The sequence below is a fragment of the Artibeus jamaicensis genome, unplaced genomic scaffold (assembly GCF_021234435.1).
Source record: "Artibeus jamaicensis isolate MK-2021 breed Jamaican fruit bat unplaced genomic scaffold, CSHL_Jam_final contig_867, whole genome shotgun sequence".
In the NCBI taxonomy this organism is placed as follows: Eukaryota; Metazoa; Chordata; class Mammalia; order Chiroptera; family Phyllostomidae; genus Artibeus; species Artibeus jamaicensis.
The window spans coordinates 10010871-10031493 of NW_026521995.1; the positions used below are offsets into that span (position 1 = coordinate 10010871).

At 46.8% G+C, this 20623-nt stretch overlaps 1 protein-coding gene across 2 annotated transcripts in view; it reads right to left on the minus strand.

Moving 5' to 3' along the window:
* JCAD (junctional cadherin 5 associated) overlaps positions 1-20623 on the minus strand; it is a 44173-nt gene that overhangs the window by 16331 nt on the left and 7219 nt on the right. For both annotated transcript variants that reach the window (XM_037165490.2, XM_053654735.1), the window contains one exon: positions 10897-11235. In XM_037165490.2, coding sequence (XP_037021385.2) covers positions 10897-11177 — 281 coding nt within the window. In that variant the 5' untranslated portion in view covers positions 11178-11235. The remainder of the gene's footprint in view (positions 1-10896; positions 11236-20623) is intronic.

Here is a 20623-nt window from a genome sequence, read left to right on the forward strand (position 1 = left end):
AAGAGAGAGTGAATAAATCATTAGGTATAGTGTGGCCAACATCCAGCATCAGAGTGGTGAGTGGGTTTTGTGTACCACGTAGATTTAATAAGCACTGTTCTTACTCCTTACGGTCTTACAAACATTTTCCTGGGGTGCACGGCTTTGTGAAAGAAACCACACTGTGTGGCTTCTGCTCATTTTCTCGATGGACAATCTGGTTTCTTGGTAAACTTGCAGTGTATCAAAATGTCAAAAGGTGGCTGAAATCCCAAAATGCTACCTGTCTATCTATGTGTGGTGAGCAGAATCAGAAGACAGAGAGACACACATAGGACAAGAATATAAACAGACTGAAACTACCTACAGAATTGATGTGGCCAGTTTTCTTCCCCTCCCCAAAATGTTACATTATCACTTTAACAAAACTGCCATCTATAACTAATCAAAATGGCTACGCATTCTGGTTAAGTTTTTTCTATTTGTACAATGCACCTAAATCCCAATTTAAGGAAAACAGAGATCTGGGAATTTTAAAATAGTCTATTTTAAAAATAGTCTACATGACACAGGAAACTACAAAGCATTTATTGGATTAGCCAAAAAGGCTGTTTAGCTTTTTCTGTAAAGTAAAAGACACATTTTTATTCTCACCACTAACTTCACTGGTTTGGGTATTTTGAGCATATTGGCTACCTTCTGCTATTGGCTTCCAGTGAATAGAGAACAGGGCTGCTGCTAAACATCTTCCAATGCATACGACAGACCCACAGCAAAGAATTATTTGGCCAAAATGTCCACAGTACCAAGAAACTTTGCAAACCACTTTTGACACATTTGATCAGTCATAGCACCTTCTCCATACACTGCACAAATCTGTTTTGCATTTCAGTTATGTTTTTGCCTTTCTTGAAATAAAGAACAATACACCAAAAATGTTGTATATTTTCTTCCATCTTCAATATTAAAATGGCTGTACAAAAATTCTCCATTTGGTATGCTTTTTAAAAATGCACACTGATATAACAGCAGTCACAATACAGTCTAATAAAATAGTGTTGAACAAAGTTAAAAGGTAACTAAGAACTTGCTAGAGCCATCATATGGAAAAGGCTAAATGAACTTTTTGGCCAACCCAATATTCAATAATTGTCTATTTTGAACCTAGAATGAACCTTGCCTTGACAGGCACGGGTGGCTCTCATGATGACAGTGCTGGTGAATTTCTCCTTCACACAAGTTATCAAGGGCAGGTATTTACCGGCTTTGATATATGATGTCTATAATCAGCTAAAATGTGTGCTACCTTGGATGGCTTCAAAGCCAAGGATATATTTTCTAATGCCTTTGAAGAAGTAAGACAAAATAAATCTTTTTTTCTAAAAAATGAGACTAATAATTTACATTTTAAAAATCTTAACAATGGTGCATTTTTCAAAAACATGCTGAACACACTGATACAGGGTGGGAAAAAGATAAGGAGAGAAATGTGGAATGCGATAGCCCAAATAAATTGTGTTGACAAGTTCAATGAGACAAGCGGGGTCTTTATGGAGGAGTCCCGGGAGAACCGGACAGAGACGAGACAGCAGTTGCACTTGCTAACAGCACCGTGCTTTATCACCGAAAAGAAGAGACACGATGCCAAGAAAACAAATGATAAGAACTGTTTGGGAAATACTTGAAATATAAACATGTGAAAAACAACATGTCTAAAGAGAAAGAGGTAAACCTAGTCACTGAATATACAAAAGCTATTGATGAAAAAATTATACAATTTTGCTGTTAGTTTACATGACTCACTTTCCACCACAATACTGCCTTTCTTTTCCAAGTAAAAGCCTACTTGGAATGGCAATATTTGAATGACCTTCACTGTGGTTTCACACTCCCTGGGATTACCTTCTCGGTGGACTCCAAGATCCTTTGTTGCTGCACGAATTTACTGTCATCTGTTGTGTGGCCCATGGCCGATGGGAGAGATGCCCTCCCTCCTCCAGGAACGAAATCCTGAATCTGGTCCCTGTGGGCAGCCTCCGGAGTCTAGCCGGCTGTGCTTCCCTGTGAGGCCAGGGTGGGGGGTGGGAGGCCCCTCTAAAGTGGCCTCAGGCCCAGTGACTTCTTCCAGTTGCAGTTCAGCCAGCCTAGCGGATGCTGGCGCTGCCATCGCCTTCCGACTCTGGCATCACATTGGGACCGAGGTGGGCTGCCGTACTTGACCTCAGTCACTCCTTCAGAAGTCACTCCCTTCCAGGTGGGACAGCCAGTCTTAGCCAGAGGCACGGTCTGAGCACAAAGGTAGCAAGTATTACCTAAATTTAGAACCTAGCACACCTCAGAGGAGAAGCTCTTTTCCTCTAAATGGGCAGAGGTGTAGAGGCATCTCTCAAGCAACTCGTATTCATCAGCCCCAGTGCTTGATGTTTGACATGTTTCCGGGAAGGGTCAGCTACCTATCGCTACAGAACATGCTCTTAATGGACCCTGAAGCCTGCGATTTGATTTTTCAGCATGGCCTGGTGTAGTCAATGTACCACACTATGCAAATAGCTCTCTGTATAAAACATCATCTGTGTACCATCACGGTGGAGGGGACTGCAGAGAAACTGACCCTCAGGAAGGGCCTTGTCAGGCTGAGGGCAGGGAATGGTGTGGATTGCTGGGCTTGAGTTCACCTCTGGTAAAACCCAGGTGAAAATCGGGGCAAATGCCTTTCCCCCTTCCTTCAAGATGTGGGCCTCCCCATCTGAGTGCTTTGTGGCTGTACCTGTATCAGAGGTTAACAATCACCTTCTGAGAAATCTCCAAGCTTTAGGGAGTAAGGGACAGATAAGAGTGGAATGAGAAGACAGTGCCTGTAGTCGGACCTGGGGGTGGGGGGAACCCTGTGAGCATGCAGCCAACCCTCAGGGTCAGCAGAAAGGTCAAGGCTGTGGCACCTGCACAGGGCTGAGGCCACGGGTGGCTCCAGGCTCCAGCAGGCAGCAGTACGGCAATGTTCCCGGAGAGTGCAGGCTTCTGCCCTGGGTGCTAGTCAGACGGTGCGGGTTCAAATGCCAACACACGACTGCTTAACTGCATGCCTCCTGCAGCCCACTCCGCCTCTCTCTGCCTCTGAGTCTTCATTTATACTAAGGGATGGTAATAATTCCTTCCTTCTGAAGTCTGTTGAGAGGATTAATGAGATAATACATTTAAACTGTGCAGCCAAGTGTCTAACATCATAAACTCTTGTTTTTAGTTATTATCACTTATTAACTCAACAAAACAATTCAGAGACCTTAATTCTGAAACTCTTTCCCTCACATCATCCAAGGAAGGAGGTGAAGGGCATAAAGGAAAGAGAGGAGAAGAGCTGTCTGTCTCAACCTGGTGATTATTTTAGATCTGAATTGTCTTTGTCTCAGTTGTAATCTATAGGCCTTCACAATCGCAGGAAACAACGATATAGCGACTGTCATAACAAGACTCTGCCCCTCCGGTGCTGGCTGGTCTCTAAGGAAGAAGCTACACCCATTTCCACAATGATGTTGTAAAGCAAACCAATATTTAGCTTATGAAAACAGAGCAGGAAGAGCAAGCTCCAATCCACGTTATCTCACATAAATCCAACAGGTAAGGCAGATTATTTCTGTATTTTCCTATTTTCTCTTTAATAAGGATGTATTATATTTTTACCGAGTTAAAATATCTTCCCCAGTGTAGTCCATACATTGTCACCATAGACAATGAAAAAATAAAACCCCAGTCTTCACTTCCCTTTCATGTTTCTATTACCACCCCTCACTTTTACATATTTGTTCATTTATTCGATGAACATTTGTGGCACGTGCTCTGTGCCTCCGTCCCTCTGCTCTTTGGAAGGCAAGCTCAGAGCAGGAAGCGCAGGGGAGGCAGCCCCCAGGAACAGGGAAACCAGACGGCCAGCTGTCCACTCTCTCCCAGACAGACAGGGACGCTGAGCCCAGGGAGCTGACCGAAGCCCTGAGGCCCCACAGCTGGTGCACGTCAGCCTGTCAGCTGGACTGTGGTCCAGGCTGTTCCTACTTTGAAGAACTGAGAGGGATACAGCTGACCCTTGAACAAGACAGGGTTTGGGGCGCCAAGCCTTGCAGTCGAAAATTGACGTGTAACTCTGGGTCCCCAGTCATCGCCTGGTATCCACTGGGGGACTGCTCCCAGGACCCCTGTGGATACCAAAGTCCATAGATGGCCAAATCCCTTATATACGATAGCACAGAACAATGCCTACATTAGACCCTCTGTGTCCACAGAGTCCCAAACACTGATCAAAAACACGGTTTTCCATCCACGGTTGGCCGAACCTGCAATTCCAACCCATGTTGTTGAATGGTCAACCGTAGTCACCTTTGAAACAAAGTGAGTGGAAATGAAGACCCACTCCAATCGTTTTTAGACACCTATTTCATGTTCTTACCATTCAGTGTCTCTCCCTTGGGTATGTCCCAGCTGGCTAACCAATCCAATTCTCTAGCTAAAGAAAAAACTGAACACTAACAACTCTCCTCTTGCTGCTGACATGGCCACCTGCACAAATGAAGTTCCCGGCTGAGCTGCTGAAGTCTTCCCGTTCGAGGACCACTTCCTCATCACTGCTCATCCAGAAACTCACGTTTGAAGGCTCCGACCTGCTTCTTGTCAGGGAAAAACTGGTGAGAGCAAAATGACAGGGGAGTGTGCGCAGGAGAGAGAACTGGGCTCCAGGCACTTGAGCAAGAGCCAAGCATCTCAGAAAAAGAGTTTACAAAAAGACCATGGGAAAAATAGGAGGTCTGAATCCTCACGTGTGTTCATGAGCGTAACAGCTCAAACAATTCAGACTTTACTCTGTGAAAAGGTCAGAAAAACGACACCTAACACTTAGGAAATGAAGCAAGAAGCTAAAAGACAAGTAATGTTTGTGGAACTATGGTTTTCTAAAGAGAACGAGCTGCATAGAAACAGATGTTAAACTTGAAGTATTCCTTTTTTGGAAAACCATTATAAGCAGGATATGATTTGAGAGAAGCTTAAAAAGCCTCTGAAAATTAACTGTTTACCCTATCCAGTAGCACTATCTAGAATGGATGTTTACTGATCGAATATAAACCTCCCAAGACGAGGCCCCGGACTGCTGCCACATCAGAGACTCTCCGCGATTGCTAAGTCTCTAATTAGTTACAACTCCCACTGATGACAAGAGATAATTACAAGTCATTCTCATGGTTAACTAACAAAACTTTTTACTAGAATTCCTGGGGCTAAGCAGAGACAACCTATTATGGTGTGACTTTTACATTCAAACCTCTGCTGTGTTACTTTATTTTACAGTTTCCTCTGATTATAATATTTCAAAGGAAACACGTGAAGAAAACCATGAGTTGCCTGGTGACAGTGTTTTACATAGTTGGATGGTAGCTAAGTATCTTTCAGTTACAGCTACTTGCATTTTAAGTAGCCATTTCCTCCGTGTACAGAAAACAGCTAGCTTTTCTCCTGTCTCATTTCTCCCCTTAATCTGTGTGTGTGTGTGTGTGTGTGTGTGTGTGTGCGCGTGCTGGCAAGCCAGACTTGGAACAAAATAGTATGTGCACAAATAGTTAAACTTAGTGCTGAACTAAAATAATACTTCTCATTATAATCTTGAACAGAGATGTAAATAGAAGCTTTCGGGAGCATCCTTTTTGTATTGCCAGAGAGAGGACAGAGGTGCCAAATGTGAGATGTATTCAATAAGTGTCTGTAGTTGATTACATGGCAAAAATTAGAACATAATAAAAATGTAGCATTGAATGATTTGCTCTATGGAATGCTGGCTGACTGTGCGCTGTTTTACAGACAGTCCTGTTTCCCACTATGCACCTGAGATTGCTATAGTGACATCTGACAGGCCGGTGAGGCTTTTCTGCAGCTAGCCCATGCGGGCCTGCCATGCAAAGCCTTCAGCCAGTCTCAGTACCACGGCCTGTTCACAGACCACTTAGGGTCTAGATGAGCTCGGTGGAGTCCATGACTCAAAGGGGAAATGCTGATAGTTCCTAAATGAATGGTCTGTGAAGAGCACAGGTCAGTACCCAGACACAGCTTGGAGATCGCCCTCGTCCAGAGCCCCTTTACCCACAGCACATAATGCTCAGACATTACTGTTCAGTCCTTCCCTCCCCCTGTCCAGCCCTGCCCCTGCCCCCACCGTGGCCATAGCACCCACTGGGGGCCCCAAACTGTCGAGTCTTTCCCTCAGAAAGCTGACTAAGAGAAATGGGCAGTGGTCATCAGGGGCTCTGTAGTTAAACCATGACACAGAGGCAGGAAGGGAACAAAAGTCACCAGCCATAAGGCAAAGTTCCTGGGAAAAGTAACTACCCGTGAAGGGCAGAGGCTGGTCAGCAGAGGAGGAAGCAGAAGTAAAGGAAGGTGCAGAGACAGGGAGATGCAGAAAATGTGGGGCAGAGACCCGGGGAGCGCCCGGGGAACAACCTCCAACCCAGAGAGACCGCAGGTGGGGGCCGCTCTTGGCTCCCAGCTTCCTCATCCCCACGCAGAGTGAGGCCCGTGAGCCTGCATTTCCTCCCCGCGGATGGCCCGTGAGACTCCCTGCTAGTCTCACAGCAACCGCCCCGTTCCCTCGGGTGGCTCGGCTTCCTGCACCCGCAGACTCCACGGAGGAGGGGCGCTGTACCACCAGGACTGGCTGGCCCGCTGGGAGTTTTTCTGAGTCTCTGTTAGTTCCTCTCCCCTACCTCCCTGCTTCAAATGAAGCCATCAGTTAGTGGATCCGAATGAGACCATCAGCACTGCCACCCGAACCATCCAGAACAGAAAGCCAACACTCCTCCTTTCACAACGGAACCTCCCCAAACTAGCCTCACACAGGTCCTCTCACTGGCAAAACCCTCTCCACCTCCAGCTCATAACAGTGAACATTCTGAAACACTCAGCACTTACCCAACTGCCTTACCATACAGGAACTAGGTATGAGCCAATCAATGTATTGATTTCTGAAAGATGCTTGAGTGTTTAACAAATGCAAAATTCTCCAATAGGGATTAGCAAAATCAGAGGAGAATGAGAACTGGTGTCAACCCTCTCAAAGCTGACGGTCCGGGGACTAGGAAAACGTGTTGGGAGAATTCCAGGGAGCGAGTAACTCCAACTGGAGATAACTGAAAAGGTCAAACTGGTAAGGTGGGTTTCCTGCGGAGAAGGGGCAGAGGGGGTTCTGGGTGATCCCAGGCAGGGCTTAGGGAGTGGGGAGCACATGGTGCCCCATGTGGCTGGCACCCTGGGAAGGGGAGAGGACATAGGAAAGGCAAGTGTGGCTCAGAGAAGGACCGGAGGACCCATGACAGAGCTGGGGGCTGACAACACAGGCAACGGGGCCCAGGAAGGCCCCTGAGCAGGGTCACGCAACGCGGGTCAGAGTCCACCATTTGTGCTTGGAATGCTTGTGAAGTTACCAGCCTGAGACAGCCAGTGCAACACACTGAACGCAGCCACGGAAAACAATTCCTCTCCAGTCATCAGTTTGGATAACAGCTGCGTGAGATGAGAACAGACGCTTGGTCCTGGGTCCAGTGCTGGAGCATAGGAGCTTTTCGGTAAGTTCGGTCAGTCCTTCACCACTCCTCACCTCGGAACTGTCCTTCTCGTCCCACCTTGGGTGCTCAGTAGCACTTGATCTAGTGACAGCGGAAGCTCAAAGCACAGCCTCCTCTTCAGCAAGTTAAGAAACACATATCCTGAATGGTTGGAAATCTGGTCGGGACCCATATGTGTATTCCATTTTTTTAAAGTTTTATTGCATATGACCAGCCCTTTCATGAACTCTCTTCTAAGTTGATGTTAATTATCAGAGAAGAAAAAATAATCCTGATCACTCCCACTGCACCCAGGCTTGTGGACAGCACCACCTCCGTTTACATAGCCCTGAGCAATGTCACAGAGAAGCAGCATGATACACATGTATCTGATGCAGGTGTGACAGAATGCATTCCTCACGCAGCCCCCCGACAGGAAAGGGATGCAGCTGGGCTCTCACGGCACTTACACATCCAGGTGAGCCACTGGGGGGCAGAGGACCAGGACCGGGTCCCGGAAGTGCGGTCCAGCACTGAACAACTATGAGAGGCGCTCAGAGGCTTCAGCGCCCTTTCCAAACTGGGCCAGGCCTCCCATGCAGAGGGTTTGGCCAGAGCCTGTGTTGTTGCACAAGGCCAGCCCCTGCTGGCCTGGCAGCTCAGGGCCTGTGGCCCACGCTGGGCTCCCCCCCACTGACTCCAGGGCCCTTGCCAAGTCACCAACACTCTCTGGGCTTCACGCTCTTTGGCTATGAAGTAATGACATTGCCAGCATGCCTACATCACCACTGTCCTGCCAGAATAAAACAGTTTGCCTCTGCTCAGCCCAGCGGCCCTCCAAATGCCTGGGCGTCAGTGGAGCACTGGGGACAGGTCTGTGGTGTGGGGGCGCACTCTAGGGTGGACCTTGACCCACAGAGAAACTGCAGGAATAGGGGCTTTTGTGATGTGTCCTAGTCACCCTGATGGCTTGGAGTTGCACAGGACCATCCTGGGCCCTGTCTTCCCCACAGACCCAGGGGCCAGCCAGGCAGGGTCACCGTAAGCCGGGCCCGGCTGCAGGGCCATCAGAGCACTCATCCAGGGCCTGCTGGCTGGCACCTGCCACAGCACTGTTTGTTATCCAGATTTGGAATTTACAAAAGCCAAAGTATTGTTGGTTTAATTTTTCCTTTTTCTTGTTTTAAATTTTTAAGCTGTTAACTATTAGCACCTATTTGCTTTCTCCAAAAACACATTTTTTTTCTGATGAGAAAAAATAATCCTCCCCCTGCCCACCTTTCTGTTCACTTCCTGTTTTCAGTTCTCTATTTGCTACTAAAAAAAATTTTTTTTTCATTTCATTACCACCCAACTCAGCTAGTCTCGGAGGCTTCGGGCACTGGCATGGATTTCTACAAGCGTGTGCTATGCATTTTCTTTTTCAACCCTACCAGCAACCTTCAGTCCAAAAGCTAGTATACACCTCCCGAGTTTAAACAGCCAACCACAGAAACAGGGAAGAGGCCAGATCTGTCAAGGTCTCTATCATCTCTATAAAGACATCCCAGAGCTACACAAAGCCACTCATCTGGGCACTTTACTCATGACAGAAGGAAAGGCTTCTGGAGACAGGCTGATGCCCACCCACCTAGAGGCCAGGCTGGTGGGCCCCACGTCTCTCCGGCACCTGTTACCGCATAGGGGCTGGCGATTCCTGAGCCAGCTGTGGACGAGGTTGGGAGTCACACTGCCTGTGTGGAATTCTAAAGGGGATTCTATCACCTCCCACTCGGGGACCCACCTCTCATCTCTGACCCAGACCTTCCCAATGGAGGGGACCCCATACAGCCTGCTCGGTGCCTTCTCATGGGTCCCACGCCACCGTCAGCACCTGCTGAGAAACTGAGCCTTCTGCTTCCCGACGCTGTCAGGACGGCGGGAAGAGGGAACTGCACCGTGAGCACACAACACACTCCCTGCACGCCTGGCACTGTGACAAGCTCTCAGAACCCTACAATCCAAGGTGGAAAGTACATATACGCTCAGCACAAAACGAGGAGCAATGGAAGGCAAGAGAAAATCAAGCACAAGTCTGTGTATAATAACTAAACTGTCCTAATTCTGAGCCAACTCATTCACGAGCACCCTCTTCCAAAGTCCATGGCAGGTGTGTTTTTTGGGGAACGTGGCTCTGAACAAACTTACGCCTAACAGAGCAGAGGATGCAGGTGTAATTTGTGAATAACAGGGTTATATAAAAGTAGCTTGAAGTTCTTTTCCATTCTGGGTCCCCCTGTGAAACTGGCTCCATCAGTGAAACTCTTCCCCCAGCAGAGAGATGGTCTGACCTGTCCACACAAGCCTCCTTTCACTACAATGGGCATGAAGAAGGGCAAGCACCTTTGTTTTTTTCCTCAATAACCCAGGTATTAGATACTCTGAATTATGAGAGAAAATCCCTCCTGCTTTTTGCCTGAAAGCTGTCAATGAACAAAAAAAATCCTTTCTGTAAAAAGGTGACTTGTAACCATTAAAGGCTATTCCATTCCCTTTAGACTCAACCCACGCCCCTTTCTGTGTGCCTGTTGTTGCGCTGAAAGACAGGTCTATTTCTTGCCAGTTACATACAATTTCTTGACATGCTCAATACAGGCAGAGCCCTCCTTCCCTGGTCTGAGCCTGGTCCCAACACAGCATTAAAGACAAACAGTTTTATGAAGTGATGACAAAGGTTTCCTCTAGGTCAAAGCTGCTTGGATGAGACTGCGGGGCTCCTCTCCCATGCTGGCTCTGTTCCCCCCGGAACCAGCCTCTTCTGTTATTGCAAGCAAACACTCGCCAGCGCAGCTGCGTTCAGATGGGGACCCACACTGGGCCCGGCGCGCATGCAAGGAACACATGGGTTGGGAGCCAGTGGCACTATATGAATACACAAGAAGAAAGGAGAATACAAACCTCTCTCACCTCAGTGATGTACCACATATTCAAACATATTAATAAGAAAGCCTAGTGTACTAGGAAGGTTTGCCTGACATAAACGAGATTTTACAGAGTTTTTACAATGGTTTTAAGCTGAGGCAGTATCAAGAGATTACAAGGGAACAGAAAAGCCAAGTACCAAAATGCAGTGCTTACTTAGCAGGACAGAATCCGTTCCCTCATCACTGTTTATTGACGGCCTGCTGGGGCCCGGCCCTGTGTTCGACGCTCCTGGAGCATCCCAGTACCTTAATGGACAGTGGCATTCTTGTCCCTCAACCCCCTCCCACATCCCAGCCAAGTATAAGGAGTGGAGGATTTTATTACGCACCCACTGCCGAACCCCCAAGTCAGAAGAAAATGATGGGTGCTCACTTACCCCTCCTCAGACATTCTGGCCACAGAGGTGCTCGGGGGCTCTCCGCGGGCTCTCAGTGCATGGCGGCCCTTGTCGGAATCAGTCCCCGGTCCCGTCCCGGGGTACGCCTGACCGTGTGGGAAGGCGGCAGGGCCATCCTCACACCCATTCACCAGGCCATGACCCCCTCTCGCTCTGGTCCTCGCTGGCTGGCGCTCCTCATACTGAGCCTCGTGTGGTGCCTGAACATCTCTTGACAGCTTGTATCCATGAGAGATCAGGAGGTCTTCTACACTGTACATAATGCACTGGTCTCATCCAAGCTCAGCTGCCGGGGTGGTCGCTGTGACAGGACACGCACTGTGGGGACAACAGAGTGCTCATGAGGACCCACCAACTCCCCCCGCAACTGCGTCCAAACCGGCCCCCGGTGGGAACGCAGCGTAGTGCCTGCGCTGAGCGCGGACTCGGGGCCGCTGCCTGGAATGCCTCTCCCCTCCTCCGGGCGCAGCGTGGACGCAGCGTGGACGCAGCAGCGCTGCCAGGCGTGGCGGTTATCGGGCCACCCTCAGGTGGCTGCCTCTTGTCGAAGAGTCCGGGATGGTATATGAGCAGCGAAATGATTAACAGTGTCTACCATCCCTTGCCCCAGTCATCTGAAAACAAGAGGGATAAGGATAGAGGACCAAAATAAATGCAGGCTCAGAAGCTGCAATTACTACTTAGTATTTCTAAAAAGAGAAACTACTAGCATCCGGTTTAATCTTCTTACACTTCCCTGCTTTCATCTCGCAGGCACACCTTTCACTCTAAAAAGGCAGAATGAGGTCTGTAATCAACACAGAGCCAGGACACACGTCAGCATGGTGCGCTGAGCAAGGGCAGCTACAGCAGGAGGTCAACCAGCCCCCGAAAGCGGACCCTCGGTTTTTAGGCTCATCATGAGAAAACGCACAACACACTGACCAAGCACTCACACCCAACCCACTGCAGAATCCTGAACTTCTCTTTCCCATGTGAAACTTTTAAGAGTCAAATTTCTCCCCAATAAATACTGAGGAAACATTCTGCATCTCTGGGCCAAAAGTGTCCACATTCAAATCCTGTCATGGTACATAAATTCACTGCAGCTACTTCCCCGCGTAAACCATTTTCAGGCCACAGTCCCCCCCCCCCCCAAAAAAAAAGGACAGGAACCTACTTGAGGGCACGTATATGAAAGCAGGTGGGGCCGCCACATTTACGTTTATACAAGAGAATCCTCTTTCCTACACCTTCTCATTGTTAATCATTGTTAACAGGGTGGAAGCAGTTTGGTCGGCCGGACCTGGCTCCTCAGAGGCTGTGAAGCAGGCCCGGGCAGGAGGCACACCGACACCAGGCCAGGGAGCGCTGGCCGGCTCCAGCCCCGCTCCACTGGTGCACGGAAACAGTGCTGCGCAGCCCCACGAACAATGGCCAGGAAATGCCTGCTGCCCACGTGCAGGTGAAAGGGGACACATGTGCTTCCTGTCGGTGGGAGTTTCTACCAAGACGCACAATACTCTGCGCATGCCTTTCCTCCTCATCACAAACTAGATAACAGCAGCAGCAAAGGCTCAGTTATCGGCATGAAGAATATGAGACTCTGGAAGGCTCTAATTTTCCCTTTGATTCCTACATATTATGTGAGGTTGACAAGCTCTGGCCGCTGCTGCACTAGTAGAGAAATCTCTGTACAGAATTTCATCTGCTGTGTGACTTCTAGGGAGTTCACTCAGATGGAAGTGGAAGGACCAAAGAGGCAAGTATTTGTTCTTGGGCTCAGTTGAACAGTCACTGGGCTACAGACCACAGAGGAAAGAAGATCCATTACAGACACGGGGCTGGGGACAGGGAGGCAAGGCTAGCGAGGCAGGGCCTGTGTTTGATGCTACACCCTCAGAATCTGGCACATAGTATGCTCTCAAAATAAACTGAGTGCATTCACAGATGAAAGAGACGTTTGAGCTAGGTTCTGAAGAATGGTTAGCAGTTCACGAGATAAACTGCCAGTGTACACATGTATGAGACGGGAAACGGACACTTAAACTAGATTTGGGTACAATCATTCTGGCAGTAAAGAAACAACATAACGGAACCCTGGCAGCCTAGACTAGGGTCCCCGGACTCACTGACTCATGTCACGCACCCACTCACCTCCACAGCTGAAGTCAGAGTTTAGGACTTGTGTCGCTCAGTTTCTCACTCTTGCTACATCAGGTTTTTAGAAGCAAAATGCACTGCACTCCAGCTCACCATCCCACACACTGAGGGACAGACCGGTGTCCAGCACGGAGCTGGTTGTGCCATGTCCACTGTTGGACTGGTAAGCAATGACCCTCACAAGACATGTCAGTGGCTTATTTCCCTTCTGGGGTTGGGTAAATTGGTCCGTTATGGCTATGTCTGCATGATAATTATATTTAGCAAACCCTCAAGTGGCAAGACAACCCAGGCCAAGCCATAAACATCTTTCAAAAAAGATTCAAACCTTAGCCTGGACTTCTAGCTCATCTCCACCCCCATGCTAAATATCACCTCTCCCTTCCACAGACTGCTAGAGTCCCACAGCTTTTCTAGTCCCTGTCGTAGTCAGTTTACTTTCTTCAGCACCCAAATCTACTTAGAATAGGCCACCTCAATGACATGCCCACTACAGCAGTCACCAGTAGGGGACACAGAGGGGCTGAGGAGAAGCCTGGCCCTTCTGAAGTTTCTTTCCGATCCTGAGACACCAGCACTCAACATCAACAGCATTTAATCTGATCACCCACCTACTGCCTCAAGGGGTTGCTGGAAAGACAGACATACACTGAAATGATCGATGCCAGTTATTGTAACCGGTTTCACAACTTGGCAGACGTGTGCAGCTCCAATAACATGGCATTGGGTGCGACAGTTTGAATCCCAGCGCTCGTGCTGATACACAGCTCCAGCCGCAATCCTTGCAGCAAGCCATTAACCACAACAAACCTCAGTCTTCTGATCCACAAAAGGCAGTGCCACTATCTCCTGTCTCACCAGACTGCTTTGGGAGCCAAATAAGAAGATGCAGGGCTTGCAGTCAAGATGGAGGCGTAGGTAAACATGGTTCACCTCCATGCACAACCATATCAAAATTACAACTAAACTATAGAACAACCATCATCATTCAGAACCATTTCATTAAACTGAATGAAAGTCTGACAACTGTATAATTAAAGAATCTACTTCCATCCAGACTGGTAGGGCAGTGATGACGTGGAACAGGTTGGTCCCACTTCCACATGTGGTGGATAAAAATTCAAGAGGGGTATCCTGGGAGTGACGAGTCCCAGCCCAACACGAGGCCCCAAGGCCAGGGTTCCAGGGCCAGGAAAATAAGTCTCCATTACTTCTGGCTGCAAAAATCAGTGGGGATTGCGTCAGTGGAAGAAACTTCTAGAATTCCAAGCAGTTCCTCTTAAAGAACCCAAACATGTACTCTATCAGACTCACTCCCTCTGAACTCCAGCACGAGGGTAGAAGATTGAAAAGTACCAGTGGTGTACAGGGAGGAAATGAAGTGTCTGGCATCAAGACAAGAGCTAGAGGACAGCTTCCACCCAGACAGAAAGGCAGGCAGAAGCCACTGCCCCTTTTCTGAACCCTCCCCCCACAAAGCCACAGGGCTGGCAAGTGGGTGCCATGTCTGAGACTCTATCAATCTGGCTAACACTGTTTGCCCCACCCTGGAGATCCTCTGAGACTCAGTCTCATCCAATTTATGGGCCCAACCAAGCTGTTAACAGTGACTTTTCCATATGAATGGCTGGTCTCAGTTCAAGCTTTATAACTTCGTAAATCCCTCAAATAAGCAACTGTCAGCCTCAGTGAGTCCCCAGCCCCTGTAACTCTTGCTAAGTGGTCCCAGGCCCAGCACTAGCAGCAGCCAGCCTAGCTTCACAGCTTGGCTTTATCTGGGAATTTCCAAGCCCAGCACAAGTAGCAGCCATCTCAGATTGCTGTATAGCTCAAGCTGGGTGGCCCCGTTACGTGGGAGTTGACCTTGGCCTATACCACCCAAACCCCAGAGCCTGTGCTGCTATGTGCTGTACAGCTATAGACCATGTAGGAACACAACCACCCTGTCCCTGAACACCTTATTCTCCACAGAGAGTGGAAGTTGGTGGTCAGTGGTCACAGCCAGTCCTTGCAGCTGACTGGCCTAGATAAATCTCTCCCACTGATCTGCCAACAGCGATCAGGGCTCAACTACAAGAGGAGGATGCACTCAGTCCACAAGAAGGATGCACCTCAAGTACCCAGCCTGGGTGATAGGGGAGGCTGTGCTACTGGACCCTACAGGGCACCTACTACATTAGACCATACTACCAAGACAGAGAGTCATAGCAGCTCTACCTAATACACAGAAACAAACACAGGGCAGCTGCCAAAATAAGACAAAGGAACACGGCCCAAGTGAAAAAATAGATCAAAGAGCCAGAAAAGAAAATCCTAAACAAAATGGAGATAAGCAATCTCTCAGATGCAGAGTTCAAAACACTGGTTAAAAGAATGCTCAAGGAACTTAGTGAGGACCTCAACAGCATAAAAAAGATTCAGTCAGAAATGAAGGGTACACGAATTAAAATAAAGAACAACTTACAGGGAAACAACCATAGAAGAGATGAAGCTGAGAATCAAGTCAGTGATATGGAATATAAGGAAGCAAAAAACAACCAATCAGAACAAGAAAAAAAGAATCCTCCCCCCAAAAATGAGGATAGTGTAAGCAGCCTCTGGGACAACTTAGTAGGTCCAACATTCACATTACAGGGGTGCCAGAAGGAGGACAGAAACAGCAAGAAACTGGAAATCTATTTTAAAAATTAATGAAAGAAAAATTCCCTAATTTGGTGAAGGAAATAGACATGCACATAGTCCAGGAAGCACAGAGATTCCCAAACAAGATGGATGCAAAGAGGCCACTCTGAGACATATTATAATTAAAATGCCAAAGCTTAAAGATAAAGAAAGACTCATAAGCAGCAAGAGAAAAGAAGTTAGTTACCTACAGGGGAATTCCCATAGGACCGTCAGCTGATTTCTCAAAAAGAAACTTTCCAGGCTACAAGGGACTGGTAAGAAATACTCAAGGTCATGATAAGCAGGGACCAACAGCCAAGGTTGCTCTACCCAGAGAGCTATCATTTAAAATCAAAGGGCAGCTAAAAAACTGCCCAGACAAGGAAAATGTAAAGGAGTTCATCACTACCAAACCCTGATTACACGAAATGTTAAAGGAACTTATTTAAGGAAAAGATCAAAACTATGAACAATAAAATGGCAAAACTATGTATCTGTCAAGCATCGGATCTAAAAAACAAACTAAGCAAACGAGAAGAACAGAAACAGAATCATGGATACAGAGGGTGTTTTGATGGTTGCCAGATAGAAGGGTGTGGGGGATGGGTGAAGAGATGAGGGGACTAAGAAGTCCCAGTAGGTAGTTGCAGAATAGCCACAGGGATGTTAACTTACAGTATAGGAAATAGAGTAGCCAAAAACATATATGCAGGACCACTGGACATGAACAGTGGTGTGGGGACTGCCCGGGGGAGTGGGGTGTGCTGCGTGGGAGAGAGCAGAGAGGGAAAAATTGGAACAACTGTAATAGCACAATCAATAAAAAAAATTTAAAGGATATGTAACAGTGGAAGTCATACAAATATAAGAGTATAAATTTATTATATTACAATGCTTCTGTTTGTCTCTAAAGAGTTACTTGCCCTGTGTAAATATTTTACATTAGTTATTAATTTTCATCATGTAGTTTGGACGATATCCTAACTTCTTTGGTATCATTTGGGATGTAACTCTTGATTTCCAAAGTTATGACTGCTTTATAGTACCTACACCCCTTGTCTTTTGTGAATGAAGACTTCAATTTTCATCCAAGTCACTTAGAACAGTAAAAGTTATTCTACATAGTTTGAAACATTAACACACAATTCCTGAGTGTGTGTAATGCACCAAGCACTAGAACTATAATAATGAATAAGATGCATTCTTCGCCCCTGAGAATCTCAGCCTTGCTGTGGAGACAGTTGGAAAACAGACAATCAACACATGGCATATGTGTGTATCCGTGATAGGGGCTAGCTACCTCGCCACATGGTCATAGCACTGTGACGGAGATAAGGACAGGATGATGCAGAAAAGACCTTCACCCAGTCTCAAGGGGTCTGGAGGTCTTCTGGATGGTTGCTTCTAGGTTGAAGAAACCCTCCACTCAGGGTAGATGTGCACAGCAAGATCACCCTGTAAGGATGGTTTTCCAGCCAGTTCATGTAAGACACTTTTCCCTTCACTACTTTTGTTCGTTACCTGGTACCAAATACTCATTGTGGGACACCTGGGAAGAGTGGCTGGGCGGTGCAAGTGCCTAGACAAAGTCTCAGGTAAGGAAGGAACTTCTAGCCTTGGCTGGGCCAGGGCGCAACGACACGAGACAATGAGCACACTGTAACCATCATTTCCATGCTATGAATATCTAAATACACTAATGCAGGAAAAACATTTAACCTGAGAACCAGCAGGGGGGCAGCACTGCCTCTGAGAATGGGGAGCTCCTCGCCGGAAGGTTCTGCAGCGGAGGCTGAGGTGACTGAAGGTGTGTGCGTGCACATCAGCCACAACCATAAAGGAATAATATTTACATCCTGGTGTGTGTCGTATATTTTCTATTCTATTTCACTTTTTTCCCACTTTCAGAAGAAGATTTTTTTCTTTTTCTTATTGTTGTTCAATTACAGTCATCCCAATTTGTTATTTCAGTTTTTAAAATGTTGGTCTGGAGCCAAATCAGTCACAACCTACAGTCTGAAAAGCACTATTACAGAAATCATCCCCGCACTGGTCAGGGTGCTGGACTGGATGACCTCTGAACTTCCAGGAAGTTCAAAGACCCTATCAATCTATGAGAAATTCCTTGATCTAATAAGTTCATTGATCTATCCTATCAGAAGTGTTTTTACCAAGAAAAAGCCTAACTACTAAGTACTTTCCTATTTTTATGAGCTGACAATGAAGCAGAAATGAATCTCCTGTGACCCCCGGGCACCGGAGGTCTGGGAACATGGAGTCACTGCGGGGCTGGGGGGGCAAGGTTGCGGGGAGCCGTGGGTGTGCGGTGCTGCCACCTGTACTGTCCTCTCTTGAGAAAGCCAAGATGCAGCTTTTTGTTTCTGTTGATTTCACTTTTGTTCCTCATGTTTTCCTGCTATTGTCTGGCCCCTCCATTCCTAAAGTCCACCATTTCAAAGACAAAACTTATAAAGCAGTTTCAAAACTCCAGCACCACCAGAAAAACTGACACCCGAGTCGGAGGGACACTGGCACTAATGGACCTAGCTCTGTGGGCAGCGAGTGTCCAGCTGTTTGTTCTCAAGTTGGTGGAAGGTGATGGCAGACTTTCTCCTACACCAGCAATTTTCAACCTTTTTCATCTCATGGCACACATGAATTCATTACTAAAACTCTGTGGTACACCAAAAATTTATATTTTTTGCTGATGACTAAAAAAAGATACAGTTTTGATTCATTTACACCGACAGCTATTGCTGTGTTGGCTGCTGCCATTTCTTTGACAACCTAAGGGAAGAGGGGCCAGTGCCCCCGACTAACCGTCCGGTGCTGCAGAGAGCTCTTGCTCCACGCCCGCTGAGAACCGCTGTCCCACACAAGCGCAGAGAGGGCGGCAGAGCACAGCATGAGCAGGTGCACGCTCTGGTGTCGGAGCGGCCTAGGTTTCCAGCCTGGCTTTCACTTTGTAAGCGACCTTTATTAAGTTACGTAACTTCCAGGCCTCAGTTTTCTCATGGGTAAAACAGATGGGTCTGCCGCTTATTCCAAGGAGAAGTATGGGACGCCGTGGGGCTTTAGGAGCTTTAGGATAGTAATTTCTAATGGATTTGGGAGTGTTGCTCAATTTAACTAGAAAAAATCAGAGCTAGGCCCCACCCACTCAGAGAATGTCTCCCCTGGTTGTACAGCTTAGGTTGAGCAAAACAAACCATTTGTTTAAAACAAACTTTGTAGGTCCATGCAGTTGACCCTCGAACAACATGGGTTTGAACTGCAGTCCCCTTAAAATGCGGATTTTTTCCAATAAATACTGTAAAAATATTTTCTCCTTTTTATGACTTTCTTAATAATACTTTCTTTTCTCTAGATTACTATATTGTAAGAATGCAGTATATAATACATATAACATACCAACTATGTCTTAACCGACTTTTTATATTATCAGTGAAGCTTCCAGTCAGCAGCAGGTTATCAATAAAGTCTTTGGGGAGCCAAAAGTTATACCTGGATTTTCAACTAAACAGGGGAGTAACCTATTGTCTCTCCACATTGGGAGAATAAGCAACCCCCACATTGTTTCAAGAGTCAACTCTATATAGAAAGAAGAAAAATGGTTTTGATATAAATTGTCTTTTCATGGAAGAAAGATTTTGTGCAGTGTACAACACATGCAAGGATAAGATAAATGCAAACTTTTGTTTTCCTTTCTGTGTTATTAAAACACTACTCACAAGCTTGGAAATTCACAACATAACTGAAGAAACAGTGAAAGAGGCAAACAAGCGACACTGAGCTGGGCAGGAAGACAGGGCCCAGTCCACGATCCTCTTGTTCACCTCCATCAGACGAACCTAAATTCAACTGAATTCATGAGATGACACCCAAAGAGAAATGCTCATTGCACACAGTCTCTAATCCAGGTGGTTGGAAGGGGACAAGGTGGAGGAATAACAGTGCTGAACAGCCAGGTTTGCCTGAGGTGGGTTTTCAGATTGATTCATGACACCAGTAGGTTTAATGTGCTATTACTTTTGCCCCCCTAAGGATGCTTGTCATAGGTGGCAAAATGCTCAAAATACTGCCCAGCAGATGCCTAACAAATTCATCAAGAATATCTTCCAGTTCATGGTTATTTAGTCGCCCTCTCCCCAATTAACTCCCTATATACAAAGCAGAAGAAAGAGAGTGCTCCACAAGCTCAAAATAGCAGCGCCCATGAAAGGTAGTAACACCAACCATCCACTGAGCATCTGCAATGTGCCAGATACTCTGCTAGGTGCCTGGAACACTTCATTTCATCTTATACTCCAGCACACTTCTGGTGTACCTATGAATGTCTCCATTTCACAGACAGGAAAGATGAGGTGGACTGAGTCCAAGGTTACAAAGCTTATAAGTGCAGATACAAGGTCAAACTGAGGCCAGATAGCTTCAAAACCCATGCTACTATTTTAACCTCACCTATCTATATAGTAACAAAAGTTTCCTAATTTACCAAAAGAAAATGCATACACAAGAAAAGATAGCAGTCGTGGTGACATTAAGGTGCAAAACTGTATATCTAAAAAGAAAATAAATTCTCCTTTATTCTCTGGGATTAGGAAGGCCCCTCCAGATGCTTCATTTCTTATACACAGCAAACAACACACACATGCACACAGCTGATGTCTCGCTTGATGGCAATGTCTTCACGGCAATACTAGTATGAATTTCTGAACACACAGTACTATGGTTCATTCACAAGTACGCCATGTAATTGCTTCGGGACCTTCAGCAGAACTGTCACATCCTTTGAGGTTTCAGGCTCCTCATTAGTGACACGGAGCTATTATGAAACCTGTTATGTAAAACTGAAAAGCAGACAAACTACATCTATGCTAAATGGAGAAGGAATAACTTT